The sequence below is a fragment of the Plecotus auritus genome (assembly GCF_963455305.1).
Source record: "Plecotus auritus genome assembly, chromosome: 2".
Lineage (NCBI taxonomy): Eukaryota > Metazoa > Chordata > Mammalia > Chiroptera > Vespertilionidae > Plecotus > Plecotus auritus.
The window spans coordinates 156,106,076-156,127,313 of NC_137771.1; the positions used below are offsets into that span (position 1 = coordinate 156,106,076).

General features: G+C 35.7%; 1 protein-coding gene across 1 annotated transcript in view; it reads right to left on the reverse strand.

Moving 5' to 3' along the window:
- Positions 1–21,238, reverse strand: part of CIP2A (cellular inhibitor of PP2A) — a gene marked incomplete at its 5' end in the record, with an annotated part of 45,561 nt that overhangs the window by 17,826 nt on the left and 6,497 nt on the right. The window contains 11 exons of the mRNA XM_080654674.1: positions 801–919; positions 2,949–3,048; positions 4,129–4,270; positions 6,292–6,451; positions 7,551–7,769; positions 12,976–13,051; positions 15,982–16,127; positions 16,283–16,405; positions 18,457–18,553; positions 19,282–19,376; positions 20,219–20,331. Of these exons, the coding sequence (XP_080510800.1) occupies positions 801–919; positions 2,949–3,048; positions 4,129–4,270; positions 6,292–6,451; positions 7,551–7,769; positions 12,976–13,051; positions 15,982–16,127; positions 16,283–16,405; positions 18,457–18,553; positions 19,282–19,376; positions 20,219–20,331 (1,390 nt within the window). The remainder of the gene's footprint in view (positions 1–800; positions 920–2,948; positions 3,049–4,128; positions 4,271–6,291; positions 6,452–7,550; positions 7,770–12,975; positions 13,052–15,981; positions 16,128–16,282; positions 16,406–18,456; positions 18,554–19,281; positions 19,377–20,218; positions 20,332–21,238) is intronic.

Sequence of the window (21,238 nt, forward strand, 5' to 3'; positions counted from 1 at the left end):
ATGGCCCTATCCCAGTAACACTTTATTTACAAAAACAGGCTCCTGTCGGCTGGTTAGTTTGCTGACATCTCGAATGTACAAATGTCTTACCTACTTACCACTGCTTCAGTTTATTCAAACTACTTTTGCAAATACATTTATACAAAGCACTTCAACTTTTTTAAAGTATAACCCTACTAGACATTTTGTTTGTTTTTCATATCTAATTGCAAATATTCTCTTAATGTTTGAAATTAATGAGTATAGTGGATAATTTTGCCTGGACATTATCTATTCCACTTTCTGATAAAAGCACAGAACTTTTCTTTGGGAATCCTCTCTCCCCCTACCTCCAACCTCCCACATTCCCTAACTCCCAACCTCCAGTTCATTTAGTTCTCATATCTAAACCCTTGGCATTTACCAAGGTCATCTCCTTGGCAAATGACCCGGATCTGGTCAATGACAGTAATGCTTAGACTTACTTAAATAGTTGAGAAGGAAAAGCTTTTTGTAGGGAGGAACTAAACTGGTAGGATGTAAGCTTAGTCCAGAGTCTACTACATTAAAAAGAAGTGGTGAGAGACAGAGAGACACAGGCGGTGCATAACATATTTAACCATCTGGATTTAGCTATTCCCTGAGTATACATATACCTGGTCTTTTCAGTTGGAATCAAATTTTAATTACTTGAAAATTACTGTTACAATGAAGTCTTCAGTTCACTAATTTTCTAACCTGGCTATACTGAGGCCTATTAAAGAAACACAGCAGGATAGTCCCGCACTACAAGAGATATACTGCAAATGATTACAACTCACACTAAAGCAGGAAAATCTGGCAGTGGAGCAGCTTCCAATAATATTCCCAATCCAGACTGGACTTGTTCTCTATTATCTGATGTTAAAGCAAAAGCCAAGGGAGTTATCAGGCGTGGATCCTAAGCAAATCAGAAACCAGAAAACAAGAGGCAGAAAGAATAAATAATGTCAGGTCTTTTAGAGTAAGGTGAATAAACAGAGTAAATCATAAAATAATTTTAGGCAAAATCTAAAGTGTTTCTATCTGATGTTTGAATGTATTTATTAGTTTTTACCTTGTTATAATTGTCTTAGCAATCAATACTAACACTAGCTTTAAAAATCTGGCAAAGATTTTGAGTGTTTTTGACTGTACCTATGAAAATCATGTCTTAAATATTTTGATGAATTTAAAATCTGACTACAACTGACTAATGTTTTAAATTATTGTTTTTTTCTAGCTACCATTTAAAAGAAAAACTGGCTAATCATTTGCAAATTAAAGTAAAAAGTTAAAGTAAAATTCAAATGAACTCCATACAATTTTTAATTTAGTGACTAAAACAATTATTTTAATATTGTTATTTTGTTTCTATCTCTCCATGCCAGTCTCTTTCAGTCTCTGTCTCTCTTTGTTTTTCTCAGCAGTCCTCCAGGCCTTCCTGCCTCCCTCTCTCCCTTTCCTGGCTGGGAGGGGGCGGGGCCAGTGGGGGCAGCTCCACCCTTGCCCGCCATGGGGCCTCATTCTGAGAGAGGCTCTGAGAGTGAGCTGGGAGGGAGGAAAAGAAAGGGAGAAAAGGCTGTGAGCTGGTGGGCACTGTGTGTGTCAGTGCCTGTGTTCGGTTGTGAGTGAGTGTGAGTGCAGGCCCCGCCTCCCCCGGCCCCAACCCCACTGCCACAAGTCCCCACCCACCAGAGCCTGCTGCACGCACAGCCTAGGCAACACAGCCTAGGCAGCCTTGGCCAACCACGGCCTGCGGGCCGGATCCGGATCCGGCTGTTCTATCCGGTTCTCTTGCTCTTCCCCCCCCCCCTTCCTTTACTTTGAATTTATATTAGTTCACACAAACACTCCATCCATGCTTTTGTTCCGGCCCTCTGGTCCAGTTTAAGAACCCATTGTGGCCCTTGAGTCAAAAAGTTTGCCCACCCCTAGGGCGTTAGGTCAATCCTTCGGTCATTGTTGTAGATGTTACAGACCCTGGCTCTTTATATATATAGATGCCACAGAACCATGATAAGAGCTGGACTTTATCTTTGTAATCCCCATGGTAACCTACCATAATTGCTCCCTTGGAGGGGGATCATTATTTGCATTTTGTAGTCAGGAACCTGGAGCTCAGAGAGGCAAAATAACTGGCTCAAGTCTGCAGTGACTAATAAGTAGTGGAGTCAATAACTAAACCCTATCTCTTAAGCATTATGCTCTTAAAGTGTACAAGTACCCTGACTCTTAAGCATTATGCTCTTAAAGTGTACAAGTACCCTGTCTCTTAAGCATTATGCTCTTAAAGTGTACAAGTGGCCCCAGCCGAAGGTTTCAGTTTTGGCTTCTACCCTGTCTATAGAGACATGAGAACCATCTTTGTTAATTTATTATAGTAACTTAATGCACACATTGTTGTTAAATATCTATTATAAAGCAGGTTTTGTAGATACCAAGGTAAACATCTAGAGCTCTTATTCAGCTACTATCATTTAAATTTTCTAGTTAGCTATTTTCTGCACAGCCTCTCTAATCTTATCATTCATAATCAAGTCCTTTTCTTCCAAATGTCTCCCTACCCCTTAATATCCTACCTCATCAACTCAAACTAAAAACAAAACCCCCAAACAAATACCACTCCCCTCATCACCACAACACCAACAAAACTAAATGAAGAAAACTGAAGTAGGACACAAAAAAGAAAAAGGCTTAGCAAGTGTCGCTATCATGAATATTCTGTACATTAGAACCAGGAGCACTTACATTCAGTTTCTGCAAAAATGTAACATAACTGTGTAGTGAGAATATTATAGGTACTTAAGACAATTAACAACTTTAAACTTTCTTCTGATGCCAATTCTAAGGAAATAATCTTTTAAAAATTAAGAATTTTAAAACAGAAACATATATTAGGAAGCATTTACATATGAATAACTAAAATTATTTGAAGAGTATAAATTCACCTGAAGGATTTTGTAGAAGCTTACTTCCATACCAGGAACTAAATGTTTAAGTCTGTTCATCAAATCAAGAGTTTTCAAAATTACATCAGCAGCAAGTTTGCTTAAAAAAAAAGTCATATTTAAATTAGTTAACTAAAAATTTCCTTAGAGCTTATTTCTATACATAATTTTAAAGAAAATGAAAATCAACATCTTTGTTTTTAAACCTCAAGAAGGTGCAGTGTTGTTTCTTTTGAGAAGTAAAATATTATTGAAAAGTAAAAATATCATAGAGACCAACATCCTTTAAACTCAAGACCCAAAGAGAATAAATCAGCATTAATAGTTCTGATGGAATTTTTTTTTTCTATTCTCAAATACCACCATGCCTCAACTTTCTGCTTCAAATTACTAGCAGCATTGGTAACATGACCCATTTAATTCTTAGCTTTGCCACTGGAATATCAACAATAGAGGGCAATGGTATAATATCTAAATTTACTGAATGAATTATACTAAACTGTACCCAAAAGGGAGCATAAAAAAGTAAAAAGATAATCCTTGTTATTGAAGAGTGCAATTCTGACAATTATGATATTTATAAAAATTGGAACAAATCATAGTGTCTAACACTTAGCAGGTCCTCAATAGATACCTGTCAAATGGACTTAATTCATGTGGGAGGAGGGGGATAAAGTAATCCCATTATTATGCCACTTTTAACCAGAAATCGTAACATGCTAAGGTAGAAGGTTTGTCTTCGTTATTAGAAAGCTTTCAGCAGTGACTAATTTGCTCATGATAAAAACTACACCTGTTTTTTCATGCTTTTGCATTTAAAGATATAAAACTAAATGGACATAAATATAGTTAATAAGGCAATGTCAAAAAGACCTCCAGAAAAGAAATGTTCAGGTGTATAAAAGACCCTTAGATAATCACAATAATTTAAAACATGACAAAACAAATCTAAACAATGAAAAATAAACCAAAATGTTAATATTCTTCTTCAGAAGCATGTGATCAATGGGTTAAATAGATTTTTTAAAAAATCATTATGAAAATATTTTTAATTCTCCACTACTCCTTGAGAAAATAGGACATACCCCAAGGATATGCTTCCAAAAGATGAGAATCACTACATCTTTTTATTTTTATTGTTTGGCTGCACCATTTCACAATTTGAATTTCATATACTTACCCCAATTCAGAATCAGCTACCTTTGTTCCAAACCCCAGATCAATCTTGCCATATGTAAACTGTTGTTCTATCAGAGTGGAACATTTGACAGTAGTCAGAATTTTTGCAACATGCACTTTTAGAGTATCGTCCCCACACAGAGGTAAGTTTTGTTAAGGCACACAAAAAATTTCTCAAAAAACCTTATATTTGCATAGCACTTTACAGCATTGAGGATGATTTCATGCAAATTATCTCACTGAAATTTGGTGTAATTATTGTTACATTAGCTCAATGACAGATCAGGAAACTAGAGCTCAGAGCATTTAAGTGACAGGTAAGTGATGAGACTGACACCAAAAGTTTCTGACTCAAAGGTGAAACCAAAAGAATGTTCCTCTACTAGATGTTGAGTCTTTTGTTAGCAGGCATTGCAATGGTTCAATAAATACTTATTGAACTAAAGTAAGCTATTTTCTCATACTTTTATATTGTAAGTTATTTTGAATACTAGAGGCCTGGTGCACGGATTTGTGCACCAGTGGGGTCCCTCGGCCTGGCCTGTGGGGATCGGGCCAAAACCAGCTCTCCGACATCCCCGAGGGGTCCCAAATTGCAAGAAGGCAGAGGCCAGCCTGAGGGACCCCACGGGTGCACAATCAGGGCTGGGAAGGGACTGTGGGAGGGCTCCAGGGCACGTCCGGCCCATCTCACCCAGTCCCGATCAGCCGGACCCCAGCAGCAAGCTTACCTACCGGTCGGAGCATCTGCCCCCTGGTGGTCAGTGTGCATGATAGCGACTGGTCGAATGAACGGTTGGACACTTAGCATATTAGGCTTTTATTACATAGGATTTATCATTGAAAAGAATCAAGTTTTCCTCTGATCTGGTAGCTCCGCGGGTTAGAGCACTGTCCTGATATGCCAAGATTGTGGGTTTGATCCCTGGTCAGGGCACATATAAGAATCAACCAATGAATGCATAAATAAGTGGAACAACAAATTGATGTTTCTCTCTCTCATAAACAAACAAACAAACAAATAGGCACCAATCAATAAGAGAAGGCCTTAATATATTATAGATATCTGTAAGGTCAAGCAAAGTAATCATTTATCTCTATAGCAATTGTTTTCAATTCTGGCTGTATGTCGGAATCACCTAGGTAGTTTAAACCAATAATCATAAACACTCCTCCCCACTAGGGTTTCACATTACTCCAGTTAAATTAGAATCTCTGGAAGTAAGGTTCTGGTATCAGTATTTTTAAAATGTCCTCCTAGCAATTCTAATAAACAGCCCATGTTGAGAGTCACAGCTATAAAGGAAGAAGGGAATTAAGCAGCAGCAGCTCAGAGAGGAGAGGAAAGAGATGTGGTGTTTGTTCTAAGGCAGGACAAAGTTGAGCAAATTCTTGCTTTGAGATACAAAGAAACCTAACTAGGCAAATGTAAAAGATTTGGCTTAAATATAGTGGTTCCTTGCTGATAATTTTTAAAAAAAGCATTATTAAATTTTTTAAAAATTGAGATTTGGACTTTTCGGAGGGTTAGAATCAGCTGATCTAAAAAAAACAAAAGCTAACAAAGAAAGAACTAAGAAAATCAGTATACAGAAGTTAAGCAGTGACACTAATTGTACTCAAGGTCTTTTTTTTTTAATGAGTTAATTTGTCTTGATAACATTTGTCTGTTTTATAATCAAGTGTGATGTCACCTTTATTAAAAACATTTATGCTTTAATTTATAAAACATAGCTAAAATTTACTGAGCTAAAATAATGACACCTTTATCAACATTTATTTATTCTGATACATTCCACCAAAGATGGCACCACAAATCACCCAGGGGCAACTATCAGAAGAAAGTGCAAGGGCAGTTATTTTAGAATATAGATACTAATCTGAAATTATGATAAAATTATCTAAATCAAGTTTAAATGCATTTCTGAAAATGTTCTTTAGCTTAAAAGTTTTGCACAAAAATAAAGAAAAAAAATGTCTGAATAACTTTTATAGAAATTATTCATTGAGAATTAGTTCTATATTTAAACTTCAGTTCAATAATTGTGAATAGATACAAGCATGAGAAACAAATTTATAACCAAAGACAAAATGCAGTAAATACAATCCTGGGGGAAAAAGTGAGTGGTTATTTAGTTTTCATATTTATAATAGTAAAGGATATTTAACAAAACTTCAGTGGCTTTGATCATCCTTTCACATTTTTTTCTTATTAAGGCTTCATCTAGATTTTGATCTGTGAACTGAAGCTGATCCAGGACTGTAGGCAGCAGAAGGGTCACAAAACGGTCAGCTAAGGAACTGTTAGCACTATCTATGACATCCTGGAATATAACCACCACCAACGATTAAAAACAAAACAAAACAAAACAAAAGATGGAATACAGAATGCAGAAGTAGTCATCACGGAGCTGCAACATTCTCTTTAAATTTTTTACTTAATAGTTCATTGACCTGTGTCTCCTATTTAAAATCTACCCTTTATCCAGTGTTGAGACTATGATGAGCTTTTCTTCAAATGGAACAATAAGGTTTTGGGTTAATCAAGTGCAAACGATTTCTAAATACATTATACTTGTGATTTAAAGATTATTATAAAGTGTACTAAAAACAAGTATCCTGAATTTGCTAAATGTAATTCCAATAACTAAATAGACACTAGTTTTAATGCTTTACAACCACAAATAATTCCCATCAAGAATCTCAAAGGGCTCTTTAAATACTAAAACTGATTAACAGGCAAGACTAATATAAAACAGAAAAAACAACTTGTGCATAATTCCTAACAAATATATTTAATCATTCATACACATTTGTTTGTGCATAGGATCTGGTAAGGGAAGGGGAAACATTCTAGGAAGAGAATGAGGGTAGGTGGAATGGGTAAAAACAGGGAGAATAGTGGAGAATACAAAATGACCCTGGTAGTAGAATCTGCTAGAATATAATGACCTCTATGGAAGGAATTTTGTCTGTATCCTAAGTGTCTAGACATGCCTGGTGTGCTACATGATACTTCACTGACTGAATCCAATGTTCCTCTGTTAATCAACTCAAAAGGCTAATAAAGACAGCACACAGTATCTACTGAGACAGACAGAATGTGATTATTTCAAAAAATAGTAAAACATACAAACCATTACTTATTACACGGAAAGGAGTATATATAAGCTATTCAATATATATATATATATATATATATATATATATATATATATATATATATATATATATATGAAAACACTAATATTTGTGATTTTGCCAGAGAAAAGAAATTCAGTAGGGAATTGAATGTTAGGGAACCTAGTAATGGAAAAGTTTTCCTAAAACATATGAACATCTGGAAGTTTATTATGAACATTTTTTAAAACAACTGTTCACTGAGAATCATAAAAATGAAAAAGTCAAATTGTCAAATATTACCTCAAATATTTCCTTAAACAGTTCCAATGCTAAAATAGAACAGTTTTCTGATCCATCCAAGGGATGGCTTGACCAACGAAGTAGAGCTACAGTAGGTTCTGCACATTTAGAACGGCTTCCCAGAACAGTGTTGCCAGATGGAGACTGTTCAAATATCATCTGAGTGAGCACATGGCGCAGCTGAGTCACTGAACAGAAGGCAAGAAGTAATTCTAAAACCTGTGTAATATAAAGTCTGCATTAAATGTCAATTCCTTAGACTTTAGTGCACAAAGCAATCAAATTAAAATTATAAAACTGAAATGGACATACATTTTTAAAGAAAATACTTTACAACAAAAATTAGGAGCAGCTTCCAATTTTTCTTTCAGTATTATTTTTCAAAATGAATTAAAAGTTTCCACATGGTTACAAAGTAATTTATTAGTGGTAGTTACTTTTGATTAACAGGACTATGAGGGCCAAAGAAGGAAGGGCAACTTCAACTAATGTTTATATTCCTTCTACAGTACTTAACTTTTTAAAGTTTTGTTTTTAAAATGAAAAAACAAACATTAAAAATAAAATAATTAACATTTGCTATCATACTAAGATTCTAAGAATTGCCATAAAGCATACTTTACAATAATATTTAAAAGTGGTATTCCAAAAAGCCTTAAAACATTAAGAATGGCTATTTCTACACTATATTTGCATGTCAGTATTATGTCCCTTTGCTCCCCATATTCTGCCTCATTTCTTTACTAATTGAGACTTATCCCATTACATAACATCCCACATCAACCTGTTTATTAGCTGTTAAGTTAAATTCTACATTATTTCATATACTACCAAACTATCTTAAAAAAATTTTTTTGTGTCTCTTTGCCTATCACTTATTTTCTACCTTTGTCTATTTCTTGACATATAATTGGGATTTGTGTTTTAATCAACTTGATAGTATCTAAATTTTAATAGAATTCAGTCCATTAGCATTTACTATGAAACAAATCTGATTTATTCTCTTTTAAATTGTGGTATTTGTTTTTGAATAGGTACATTTTCTTGATTCCAAAGTCAAAAGCACATACCAGTCTGATTTATAACTACATTCCCTGGGGGCAAGCCATGTTACCAGTTTCTTGTTTATCTTACAAGAAAATACTTTCTCAAGTACAAGTACTCTGTAAGTATAACATACAGAGAAGTAAATAAATCAATCACCAGTGCACAGCTAGATGGTTTTCCCAAAGTGAACACACCTGTGTAACCAGCAATCCGATCAAGAAAGAAAATTCTATCAGAACTCCAGAACCCACTTGTGTCCCTTCCTAAGGCCATGTGGAACCACTTCTCCACCTCAGATTTCTGATATATAGATTATTTTATCTTAGCTGTTCTTGGATCTTTGTATTTCTATGTAAATTTTTTGATCAACTTACCAGTTTATATTAAACAATCACATGGAACGTTATGCAGGGTTGGGCAAAAGTAGGTTTACAGTTGTTTGTATGGAAAATAATACAATAAATAATAATACAAGAATAAACTCTGCTTAGCATACTCACAACTGTAAATCTATTTTTGCCCCACTCTGTATATAAGCAGAATCTTACAGTGAATATGCTCTGTCTGGCTTCTTTAGCTTAGCATTGTATCAGTGAGATTCATACATATTGTTGCATGCTGCTGCATTTCACACATGTTCACTGTTGTGTAGTACAGTCATGCTCCACATCATGACTCTTCAGTCAATGACAGACCACATATACAGTGGTGGTCCTGTAAAAATGTAATGGAGCTGAAAAATTCCTATCACTTAGTGTCATCTTAATGTCAGAGCACAACTACTCAAGTGTTTGTAAGGCTGGTGTAAACAAACTTACTGTGCTGCTAGATGTATAAAAGTATAGCCACTTTTTCAGTGCATAATACTTGATTATGATAATAAATGACTGTGTTATTGCTTTATATATTTACTATACTATACTTTTTTTGTTGTTAATCCTCACCTGAGGATATTTTCCATTGATTTTTAGAGAGAGTGGAAGGGAGGGGGAGAGTCAGAGAAAGATAAACACCAATGTGAGAGAGATACACCAATTGGTTGCCTCCCTCACATACCCTGACTAGAGCTGGGGATGGAGTCTGCAACTGAGGTATGTGCCCTTGACTGGATTTGAACCTAGGACCCTTCAATACGAGAGCCAATGCTCTATCCACTGAGTCAAACCAGCTAGGGCTATACTATACTTTTTAATCATTATTTTAGAATGTACTTTCTACTTATAAAAAAAAGTTTGCTGTAAAACAGTATGCTGTTACACCAGTAGCACCTTCAAAGATCTTGTGTTTATGGCATCTCTTGATTGCATTACTGTCTCTTGTGCTTTATTTGATCTCATTTTGTCAATTTACTGTAGGCATACAGTGTTTACAAAGTCTACAGTAAGGTACAGTAAAGTCCTAGGTCTTCACACTCACCACTCAATCACTCACCCAGAGCAATTACCCCTTTTTCATCTTTTATACTATGCTAGTAGCCCATTGCGCGATATCGCGCACAGTAGGCTGCTTGCTGCTTTCGTGGGAGCCGGCGGGAACCGCAGCACACCACCAGGAACCGCGCTGCTTCCATGGGAACGGTGTCGCGTCCGTGGGAGCCAGGAGGGACCCATGCGGATTCCATGGGAGGGAGCCACGCTGCTTCTGTGGGAGGCGGACCTACCGTCTCCTCTCCAAGGCTGCACTGGGCTGTGGAGGCTGCAGGCCGGCCCTCCTGTCCCCCAGAGGCCCTCTGTGGCCAGGGCGTCGCCACGACGACGAAGCAAGTGCCCTGCCCCGGCCACTCCATGCTGGCTGCCCAGAGGCCCTCTGTCGCTGCAGCAACAAAGCAAGCATTCGCCAGGCTGCTCACGCTGCCCACTCTCAGCGGCAGCACCCCCAGGACTGGGGGACTCCTGCGAGGCTGAGGGGACTGGGCGCTACCATCTTTGTGACGGAGTGACGGTTAAGTTGCATATTACCCTTTTATTAGATAGGATTTTTACTGTACCTTTTCTGTTTAGCTGCTAAGTACCATTGTGTTACAACTGCCTACAGTATTCAGTACAGTAACATGCTGTACAAATTTGTAATCTAAGAGCAATATGCTATACCTTATAGCCAAGGTGTATATACCACCTAAGTTTATGTAAGTACATTTATGATGTTCAGAGAAAAGATTCATTTCTCAGAATGTATCCCCATTGTTAAACAGTGCTTGACTGTATTCCAGTGTGTATATACTACAGTTTATTTGCCCATTCTACTGTTAATGGTATTTGAGTTGTTCCTAATTCTTCACTATTATGAGCAGTACTGCTATGTTCTGTATATGTCTTCTGGTGAACATGTTTTCAATTCTTTATGGTAAATACTTAAGAGTTGAATGGTTGGGTCCTGTATGAATTTATGCGTGTGTCCAATGCTAGTACAGTATCAGTATGGAAGGGTTGTGCAGTTGAGAACTAAAGTTTTGTTCCACAACAGAGGTTTGACTATAAATACTAGTTTTCATAAGCAGTTGTACCAATTTTCAGCCCATGCATACTGGGACACTTAGGAATTTTTTACATTCTCATTTATGCTTGATCTTATCCCTATTTTTAAATTTAACCATCTGGTGTATATGCAGTGATATCACATTACCATTTAAATTTGCATTCCCTGAATATTAATAAAGTTGAGTAACTGTTTCATATTTATTGACCAATTCAAGTTTTCTTTTTAGGTTGCTATTGGAGATCAGTATTTTTTCTGACATATATGTATAAGTTTTTAAATAATATATTTTAGGTAAGAGTCCTTTTTTAAATATATGTATTATAAAGAACTTTTCCCACACTGTGAGTTGTCTTTTTCACTCTTATTGGTGGACTCTTCATGAACAGAAACTCTTAATTTTAATGCAGTCCTACTTATCAACTTTTTTCCTGTATAATTGGTGTTTTTGTTCCTTGTCTAAGAAAATCTTCATCTCTTCCAAGGATGTAAAAATATTCTGCTAGGTGTTTCTTCTAAAAGATCATAGTTCACTGTTTTACCTTGCACATTTGGATCTACAATTTATTTGGAACTGATTTCCTCATTTGGTGTGAGGTAGGGGTCAAAATTCAGTTTTTTCCCATATGGATGTTCAATTGACCCAGTGGCATTTATTAACATGACCATACTTTTGCCCTAACTGGTTTGGCTCAGTGGATAGAGCGTCAGCCTGCAGACTCAAGGGTCCCAGGTTCGATTCCAGTCAAGGGCATGTACCTTGGTTGCGGGCACATACCCAGTAGGGAGTGTGCAGGAGGCAACTGATCGATGTTTCTCTCTCATCGATGTTTCTAACTCTCTATCCCTCTCTCTTCCTCTCTGTAAAAAAATTAATAAAATATATTAAAAAAAAATGACCATACTTTTAATACTGATGTTATCAATAAGATCCATAAACTAGGGGTTTGGTTTTGGACAGTACTCTATTCCACTGGGCCAGCTAACTATACTTATAACAATACTGCACTGTTTTAATTACTACAGCTTCATATTAAATCTTGTTATCTGGTGGTAGTATAAGCCCTCCAACTTTATTTTTTTTTTCTGGATAGCCACAGTTATTTTTGGACCTTTGCATAACCATACAAATTTTATAATCACCTTCCCAATTTCCACATACATCAAATAAGAAAAATACAAAAATAGCCTGACCAGCTTGGCTCAGTGGTTGAGTGTCGACCTATGAACCAGAAGGTCATGTTTTGATTCCAATCAGTTTACAGTAGCTAGGTCCCCAGTGTGGGGCATGTAGGAAGCAGCCAATCAACAATTCTCATCATTGATGTTTCTATCTCTCCCTCCCTCTCCCTTCCTCTCTGAAATCAATAAAAAAACAACAATAAACACTGTAAAACCTGTTGTAATTTCGAATAACCAAACATTGTAAACTCTTGCTATCTATATGAACTTGGTAGGAACATATTCATTTAGGTCTTTTATTTCTCTCAACATTTCATAATTTCAGAGTAGAGGTTTTGTAATGTTTTGTTGGCCTTATCCCCTAAGCAGTTGACATTTTTAAAAATTAGTAAATGGTATCACTTAAAAATTTTTCTATTTAACACTTTCTGTATGTATTATGAACATGTCTCTCTTGCCTATGTAGCTAGGAGTGGAATTGTTGTGTCATATGGTATACATATGCTCAGTAGGTACCATGGAACAGTTTTCCAAAGGGACTAATATATCAGTTTATAAAGATTCTAGGAGGGTTCTAGAGTATTGGTAATGTTGTGTTTCCTGATCTATATACTTGTTATATGTCTATGTTTAGTTTGTAAAAATTGAGAACTGAGCACTTAGATTTTTCCTCATATTATATTTTTTAAAAGTTTAAACAAAGGATCATGTTTTTACCTACCTTTGAAGAAGAATCAGGATCCTTTCCATTAAGAAGACCTAATACTTGATTAAGACATGAAGAAAAGTGCTCATACCTAGGTTTGAAATAAAAATATACATTAAATGAATAACATTGTAATAACTATGTAGGACGCTAGGTGGGTACTGGAAATATCAGGGGGAAACACTTTGTATATTGTTGTCTAACCACTACGCTGTACACCTAAAACTAATACAAAATTTAAAAAAATATATCAAGTAAGATTATAAAATTGATACATCAAAAATAATTTATGCACAAAACAAATATAAAATTTAATTGTATTTTCTTTCATTTATTTATTTTGGCTTCTAATATGAAAGTCTTTATAAAGTTTTTCTCAAAACTTGAAACGTATTCTACCACTGTGATATACATAAATTGGCTGTCATTTATAAAATAATGAAAAAAAAAATGACACGTGGTAATAAATAATCACTGAAACTTTCTGTATCTCCATAGCTTTTTTTTAAAGGTTGTAAAATTCAAGGAACACTAATATACTAATAAATTAGACAGATACTTATTTATAAAGCATCTACAATTTCCAGATATTAAATTAGGCTCTGCAGATATAAAGGTAAGGAGCAGGGCCCTATGTTAAACAACTCTAAGAGGTACTAGTGGTACCATTCACATTACGTTCTATGTGACTGGTACATCCTAGATTTGGGAGAACAGTGCCCTAACAGAGAACTCACAGCCTAAGGATAGAGGCAGAAAAACAAAATAATATAATGTAATGTAAAATATGCTATAATGAAAATGTATAAAATGCTATGAAATAGGATGGATATCAACCCAGATTTGGTAGAAACAGGCCTGATCAGGTGAAGCTTTACAGACTTGAGTCTTAAAGAACAAAAAGGTGCCCTGACCAGTTTGGCTCAGAGGATAGAGCACCGGCCTGTGGACTGAAGGGTCCCAGGTTCAATTCTAGTCAAGGGCATGTACCTTGGTTGCAGGCACATCCCCAGTAGGGGGTGTGCAGGAAGCAGCTGATCGATGCTTCTCTCATAACTCTCTATCCCTCTCCCTTTCTCTCTGTAAAAGATCAATAAAATATATTTCTTAAAAAAAAGGCATCAGACATATATAGTGGAAAGAGTATTTCAGCCGTCCATATGAAGCACTCCAGAGGAAATGGTACATGGATACATGAAATGGCGTATCTAGCAAGTTGGTGGTTCTATTTATTGTCTGAAATGATTATACAAAAGTATATACAAAAGAAAATGTGAAGAGATATGGCTGATAGATTGCCAGTCACATTTCGAGGGCTATACTGAGAATTTGAATATTCACCTTGAATACAATGGCAGATCAGATATTAAAGGTACATATGGTTGAAGAAAAAGATGAAAGTTGAGCATATGTATAAATCAAGGAAGTCAACTGAATGGTAGGCACTAGAGAGATAGGAGAAACTGCTGAAGATAGGACAGAATAAGACTTAATGCACAGAATAATGGGATATGTTTATGAAAAAAACAGGACACTCAGTAAGAAATGGAATAAACACGGGTAACTTTGCCCATAACATATTTGAGGTAACTGCAATTCTATATGATTCTGTGTGTGTTTTTTTTTTTTCTGTGAAACAAAGATTAAGGACATCTTCTAAGTGAAAAGTGGCAGATGAAAATAATAAATATTTAAAGGAACTACTTAGAAAATGTGAAAGAAAACTGACTGGGAATAAATATAAGAGGTGTTAACCAGATAAAGTTAGAGATCATAAGCATGCAGCATAAAAATTTATAAGGTATGATTTTTCTCAAGCTTCGATCAGGAACTTAGGAATTAAGTTAGACTTTGGAACAGGAATGTTTTGTTAAATGGTAGAGCAAATACATAGAGGGCAATATAATTTTCTTTCCAGAGGGGACTCTAAAGTTCTAGGTTAGACAGAAAAGAAAATAGATAATGCAACTGAGAGATATCCAGAAGTGATTAAGCAACCACTTAGTAATGTTAAATCAGATTATCCTTCTGTCCTAGAAAGGTATACTCGAAATAATTTTTCTGCTTACTCCAAAGCTGTTAAATAAGCACTATTTGGTGGTCAGAATGGGTATTACATGAGAATATATTGGGAAAATTCTTAGAACAGATAAGAGAGGGCAGATAAAGGGAGGGCACTCTGGAAGACAGTTCTCTTATCTACTGATGTTTAAGAGAAGAAAATATAAAATGCCAATGTGAGTGCTGTTTGGTATTACAAAGTATCATTAACTATATGAGTAGTGGTCAACCTTGCCCTAGTGCTTAGTTTTTGTTCTTTTTTAACTTCTAGATTCTATATTCCTTAAGGTTTAAGAACTATGTCTTCATATCCCTGCTTCTCCTCTCCCACGCTTGACCATAGTAGAGCTCAATAAACATTTTCTTGTTTCTGAATGGTTTGTAAATTTAACTTTTAAAACAATTTCAACAATGTTCTAACTTAGGATCACACTAGGAAAACTTAACGCAAGATACAAAAACTGTGAGCTCTCTGGAAAACAGTTACTAAGCAATCTCAAAACATAAATAATCACATGAAATGCCACTGATATAGAACAGACATATAAACATGTGTTCTCATTTTTACCTTATAACACACTAGAGGCACCCACTGAAGGAAATATCCATTTTTATAAAAAAAAAAAAAAAAAAAAAAAGACATACCAGAAGAATATAATAAAAATATTCTTTAAAAAAATCATCATGTTTAAGATTTAAAACTGGTTTTGAAACAGATTAATCATGGTGTGCACATTTTGGAGACTAATACAACTTTATTTATCTAAAGCGAAGACTGAAACATACACACACACCCTGTTATACTTTTACATTTCAGGCCAGGAAAGCAAAAAGAATGGGAATAAAGCACATCGAAATATCCTTATTTAGTCTATTGTGAATCAGTAGAATTCAAGTTTACTAAATCTAAAAAGGCAGTTTTGGTATTTTTAAGTCTTAAAATTTGTCAGAGAGCCATACCTGGTAAGATAATCAGCAATTTTAGGATTCTTAAGGAGATCCATCAGTAGGTCAACTGAATACTTTCTGGTTAGTGTGCCATCACCGTTTATGAGAATATTAAATATTAGCTGAAAAGTCTGATGAATGTTTCGAGCATGGAACAACTTAAAAACAAATTAGGGAAAGCATATTATACAAAAAAAAAAAGTTAAGTTGAAATCATCCTAAAACTTAATAAAAAGGCTCAATGACTTTTAAAGTATCAGAGAATAAAACTTCATAATTATCTTAAAAAATAATAACAAGAAATCATATTTACCTTTTCCCCAACCTCTTCGTTTAATGTCAAACTGGATAATATTGAAAGTGCAAACACAACTACAGTTAAACTACTATGGGCCAAGTAGCTTATAAGAGTTCGATAAAAAGATTTCACATTATTCTGAGGAAAAAGAAATTTAAAAATTAAATTAGAATAAAAAATTATGTTTTATATTTGAGTTCAAAAAGCATATGTTCCACAGGGTAGGTAAACTTTTATTATTAAACACTAGAGGCCCGGTGCATGAAATTCGTGCATGGGGGTGTGTGTCCCTCAGCCCAGCCTGCACCCTCTCCAATCTGGGACATCCCTCTCACAATCCAGGACTGCTGGCTCCCAACTGCTCGCCTGCCTGCCTTCCTGATTGCCCCTAACCGCTTCTGCCTGCCAGCCTGATCACCCCCTAACCACTCCCCTGCCAGCTTGACTGATGCCTATCTGCTCCCCTACCAGCCTGTTTGCCCCTAACTGCCCTCCCCTGCAGGCCTGGTCACCCCTAACTGCCCTCCCCTGCAGGCCCGGTCCCCCCACAACTGCTCTTCCCTGCAGGCCCGGTCGCCCCCAACTTCCCTCCTCTGCCAGCCTGGTCACCCCTAACTGCCCTCCCCTGCAGGCTTGATCGCCCCCAACTGCCCTCCCTTGCAGGCCTGGTCCCTCCCAACTGCCCTCCCCTGCTGGCCTGATTGCCCACAACTGTCCTCCCGTGCAGACCTGGTCCCTCCCAACTGCCCTCCCCTGCTGGCCATCTTGTGTCCACATGGGGGCAGCCATCTTGTGTGTTGGAGTGACAGTCAATTTGCACACTATTCTTTTATTAGGTAGGATTAGATAGGATAGAGGCCTGGTGCACGGGTGGGGGCCGGCTGGTTTGCCCTGAAGGGTGACCCAGATCAGGGTGGGTGTTCCTTTGGGTCATGGGGTGGCCTGGGCAAGGGGCCTGTGGTGGTTTGCAGGCCAGCCACGCCCCCAGGCGACCCAAGCAGAGGCCCTGGGATCTGGGATTTATTTATCTTCTATAATTGAAACTTTGTAGCCTTGAGCAGAGCCAAGCCTCCTGCTTGCTCCGTGGCCGCAGCCATTTTTGTTGGGATTTATTTATCTTCTATACTTGAAACTTTGTAGCCTTAAGCGGAGGCCAAGGCAGGCGGAAAGCTTGGCTTCCTCCATCGCCGGGGGCAACTCAAGCCTCCTGCTCTCTCCAGTTCGTGGCTGCCACCATTTTTATTGGGATTTATTTATCTTCCATAATTGAAACTTTGTAGCCTTGAGTGGAGGCCTGGGCCCGCCAGGGCAGGTGGAAAGCTTGGCTTCCTCCATTGCCGGGGAAACCCAAGCCTCCTGCTCTCTCTGTGCCCGCGGCCATCTTGGTTGGGTTAATTTGCATACTTGCTCCAGATTGGCTGGTGGGCGTGGCTTGTGGGTGTAGCAGATGTATGGTCAATTTGCATATTACTCTTTTATTAGATAGGATTCTTATCAACTTAAGAGATCATTTCAAGGAGAGGATATTTTATATATTGTGTACAGTAGTATCAATAAGCACAATCTTGGTGAAGAACACTGTTTAGATATGTGATTAAGAGTACAAGTTTAATAACCCCACCTCAAAATAAGATCAGGTCAGAATAATCCAACATGAAATGAGATATTATTTAATTTAAAACTAAACAGGTAATAGATTGCACAGCAGGGGAACTGTTCACAAAGCACCTTAAAGAATCAACAAACTTCCCAGATTTAATACATTTCTAATGGTGGTTCAGTTAAATGCATTAGTGTGCCTTCACTTATTGCAAGTACTGGTGCGAGGCATTTACTGATTAATCTTTCTGGTGGAGTTGACACTGATTTTGTGGAAATACAAAGACTGGGGTAAAAGGGATTGCCCATGATGTGCCTTCTATCAGCTCAAAGTAATTTAGCTTTTCTTGTGTTAGTCAATATAACAAATAATGCTACCAGAAGAAAATCTTTTAGTATCCAACACCTGTATTAACCCTTAACATCTTAAATACAACACATATGAAAGCTAGAATAATTCAAATTATTTATGTCAATTTGATTCTTCATTAACTCTGATGGATCAGCTGGACAAGAGAAAATGAATGAAATGTTCTTGAAACATAGAAGCAACCACAAATCAAGAAAGAAACATCTTATAAAATTCTTACCAAAGTCTTTATGTGTGTTTGAACAGAAAGATTGTGTCGACAAAGATTTGCCAATAATCCCAAACAAGGCATTGTTAACTCATCTTCAGTAGACTGACTGTTTTTTAAGAAAAGGAATAAAAAAATAAAATCATTAAATTCTTTTTAAATTATTCAAAATTTATACATATAAATTCCTCTTTGCATGCAAAAAGAAAAATCTGATTAACATGTGAAGACCATCAAGCTTTGAATAGTATTGCCCACTTATTTCATGTTTTGAAACGAAACTATCCTATTCAATTGCAGCATAGAAATATGAAAACATGCAAAGTGAAATAAGTCAGTTAGAGAAAGACAAGTATCACATGATCTCACTCATATGTGGAATCCCATTAACAAAATAAAATGATGAATGGAGTGAATCCAGAGACATGGAAGAATGGAATAGAGTGCGGAATCTCAGAGGGAAGGCGGAAAAGGGTGGGTGGGTGGGAGGTAATCAACAACAACAATAAAAAAAGAAATATAAAAACAATTGTCAGAGTGACCATGTGCTATCTCATCAGCATATTTTCCTATCAAGAAGATTAAATATAAACACAACTTTCAGGGTCAATAATTTCTTTCTGTTCAAATAAAGTCATTTCATAAATTTTTGTTATAAAAATTAAAGCTGCTTTATAACATTTGATTCTTAAAATTATCTAAGAGGAGTAGATAAGAAATCAGTCTCAGTTTAAAGAAGATGGAAAAATTTATCTAAGAAAAATTGAACTATTACATGGTTTTAGTTTAAAAATAAACCAATAGATTATTTGGTTACATGTTTGGTTGCATACTCACATATGATCTATCAGGAATGTAATTAAGTCATCTATATTTGCACCAGAATGGAAAATTTTGATGTTATATGTTAACTTCTGCAGAAGTTGAATGCACTGAGAATTAAAAAATAGTAATGAATATAAACACATAAAACATATTGCATGCTCACAAACTATAGAGTTCTGTGCATATTCTGAACATGTCACCATTTTAGGAGGCAGAATTTAGAGCAAAAACGTTTCCATTTCTTAAAATGGTTCTCTCTCTTTTTTTAACACAAAGTAATAAGACTACCAGGAACCTTAGGATTCACCTCTTGATTCACACATTCCTATACATCCTATCTTAAACAAAGCATCTTTTCATCAACCTGGTTTACTTTATCATCTTAAAAGTATATGTAGGTTGAAACATATATATTTCATCAATTCTAAGATATATATTTTTTCACATTTACCATCTTTAAAATTTCATGTACGTTTAATTGGCAATACTTTTCTTTTTTACAACTGCATTTTAGGTTCAAGAAAATATTATGGGTATAAGAGCTTTGAGTCTATGCTAAATAAGACCAAATCTACAGTATAGCTTCAATTTTGTAGAATGTCTCCTCAACAATGAGACTAGATGCCAACTCAAATTATAATTTTAATGTAAATAACTGTCTAAATGCTGACATCTGTGTTTGTAAGTCTGTCAAGTAAGTTATAATGGACATTTTTTTCTTTAGTAATAGTGCTAATGTGAATAAGCTTCCCTCCTCCACTTTTAAATAGTAGTACATGTGTGATCAACTAGTTCTTAAATTTATTAATGGCAAGAATGTGCCTAATCATTCAGTATTATTCCCGCATAGACTATGTAAGCTAGCACTTGCTAACAGATACTATCAAGTTTGATCTGAAAATAAGGAAGAATAAGTATGAAGTGAAAAGTGCTGTGTGGGTGTGTATACCTGCAAAAACACTGAATCACTGTGGCAAGTGCTGCTCCGACATACCACTCCTGCCAACACATTATTCAGGTTATACGTATTCTGAAGATAGTCTCTGGTTTCATTGTCTGCAGCTGTAAATTAAAATGCACAAAACATTATCAATTTTACATATGGTCTTCATGGATGAAAGTTATAATTTTAATTTCTATATCAAATTTACCATTATATAAAAACATCAAATATTATATGACTATTTTACATACAAATACTTTCCAATGCAGAAGTTTAGTCACAGAAATTGTATGAGCTGGAAAAGAGAAGGGAGTATTAGTTTTTCCTTTTTTTGGCTAATAAATGATTTCTCAATGTAAGCTAAATTAATCTCAAGGAAAACACCTGCTTGTAGAAATTTTGCTGTTAAATTATTTCAATGCTTCTATAATCTAAAACTGCTCTAAAAATGAAGTCTATTAACTAAAAAATAAATAAAAATTTAAAAAGCAAATATTAAGATCATCTCTTTAACATATTTAAACATTGAAAGTGACTGCCAGTCTCATATAAATGGTTGGTGTATGTTGGAATCAGCATAGCATTTTTGGAAAGCAATTCAGTAATGATTGTTAAATTGAACAATGTCTGAATATTCTACTGGGAATTTATTCAACAAATACTCAAATATTTGAGCAAAAATACAGAAAAATGTATTGGTTCTAACAGCAAAAAACACCAAAAAGAACATACATGAGTACACATCCTTAGTGGAGTGGTTGAATAAATTATAGTACTCTACAATGTGGTACAAGGTATCTATTAAAAAGGAAATATTATGGAAAGACATCTAAAATATAACAAGTATAAAAGAAAACAAGCAGTACTCTGCAACACCATTTTTGTTAAAAATAAATGAAATTACTTGTTAATATTTTAATCTGTAATCATTTGTTACAATATAGAATAATATCTGGAAAAACACATATCAAACCATTAAGAAAGATCCCCAATATCTTCCCCAAGGTGGAAATGATGAGGAAGGTG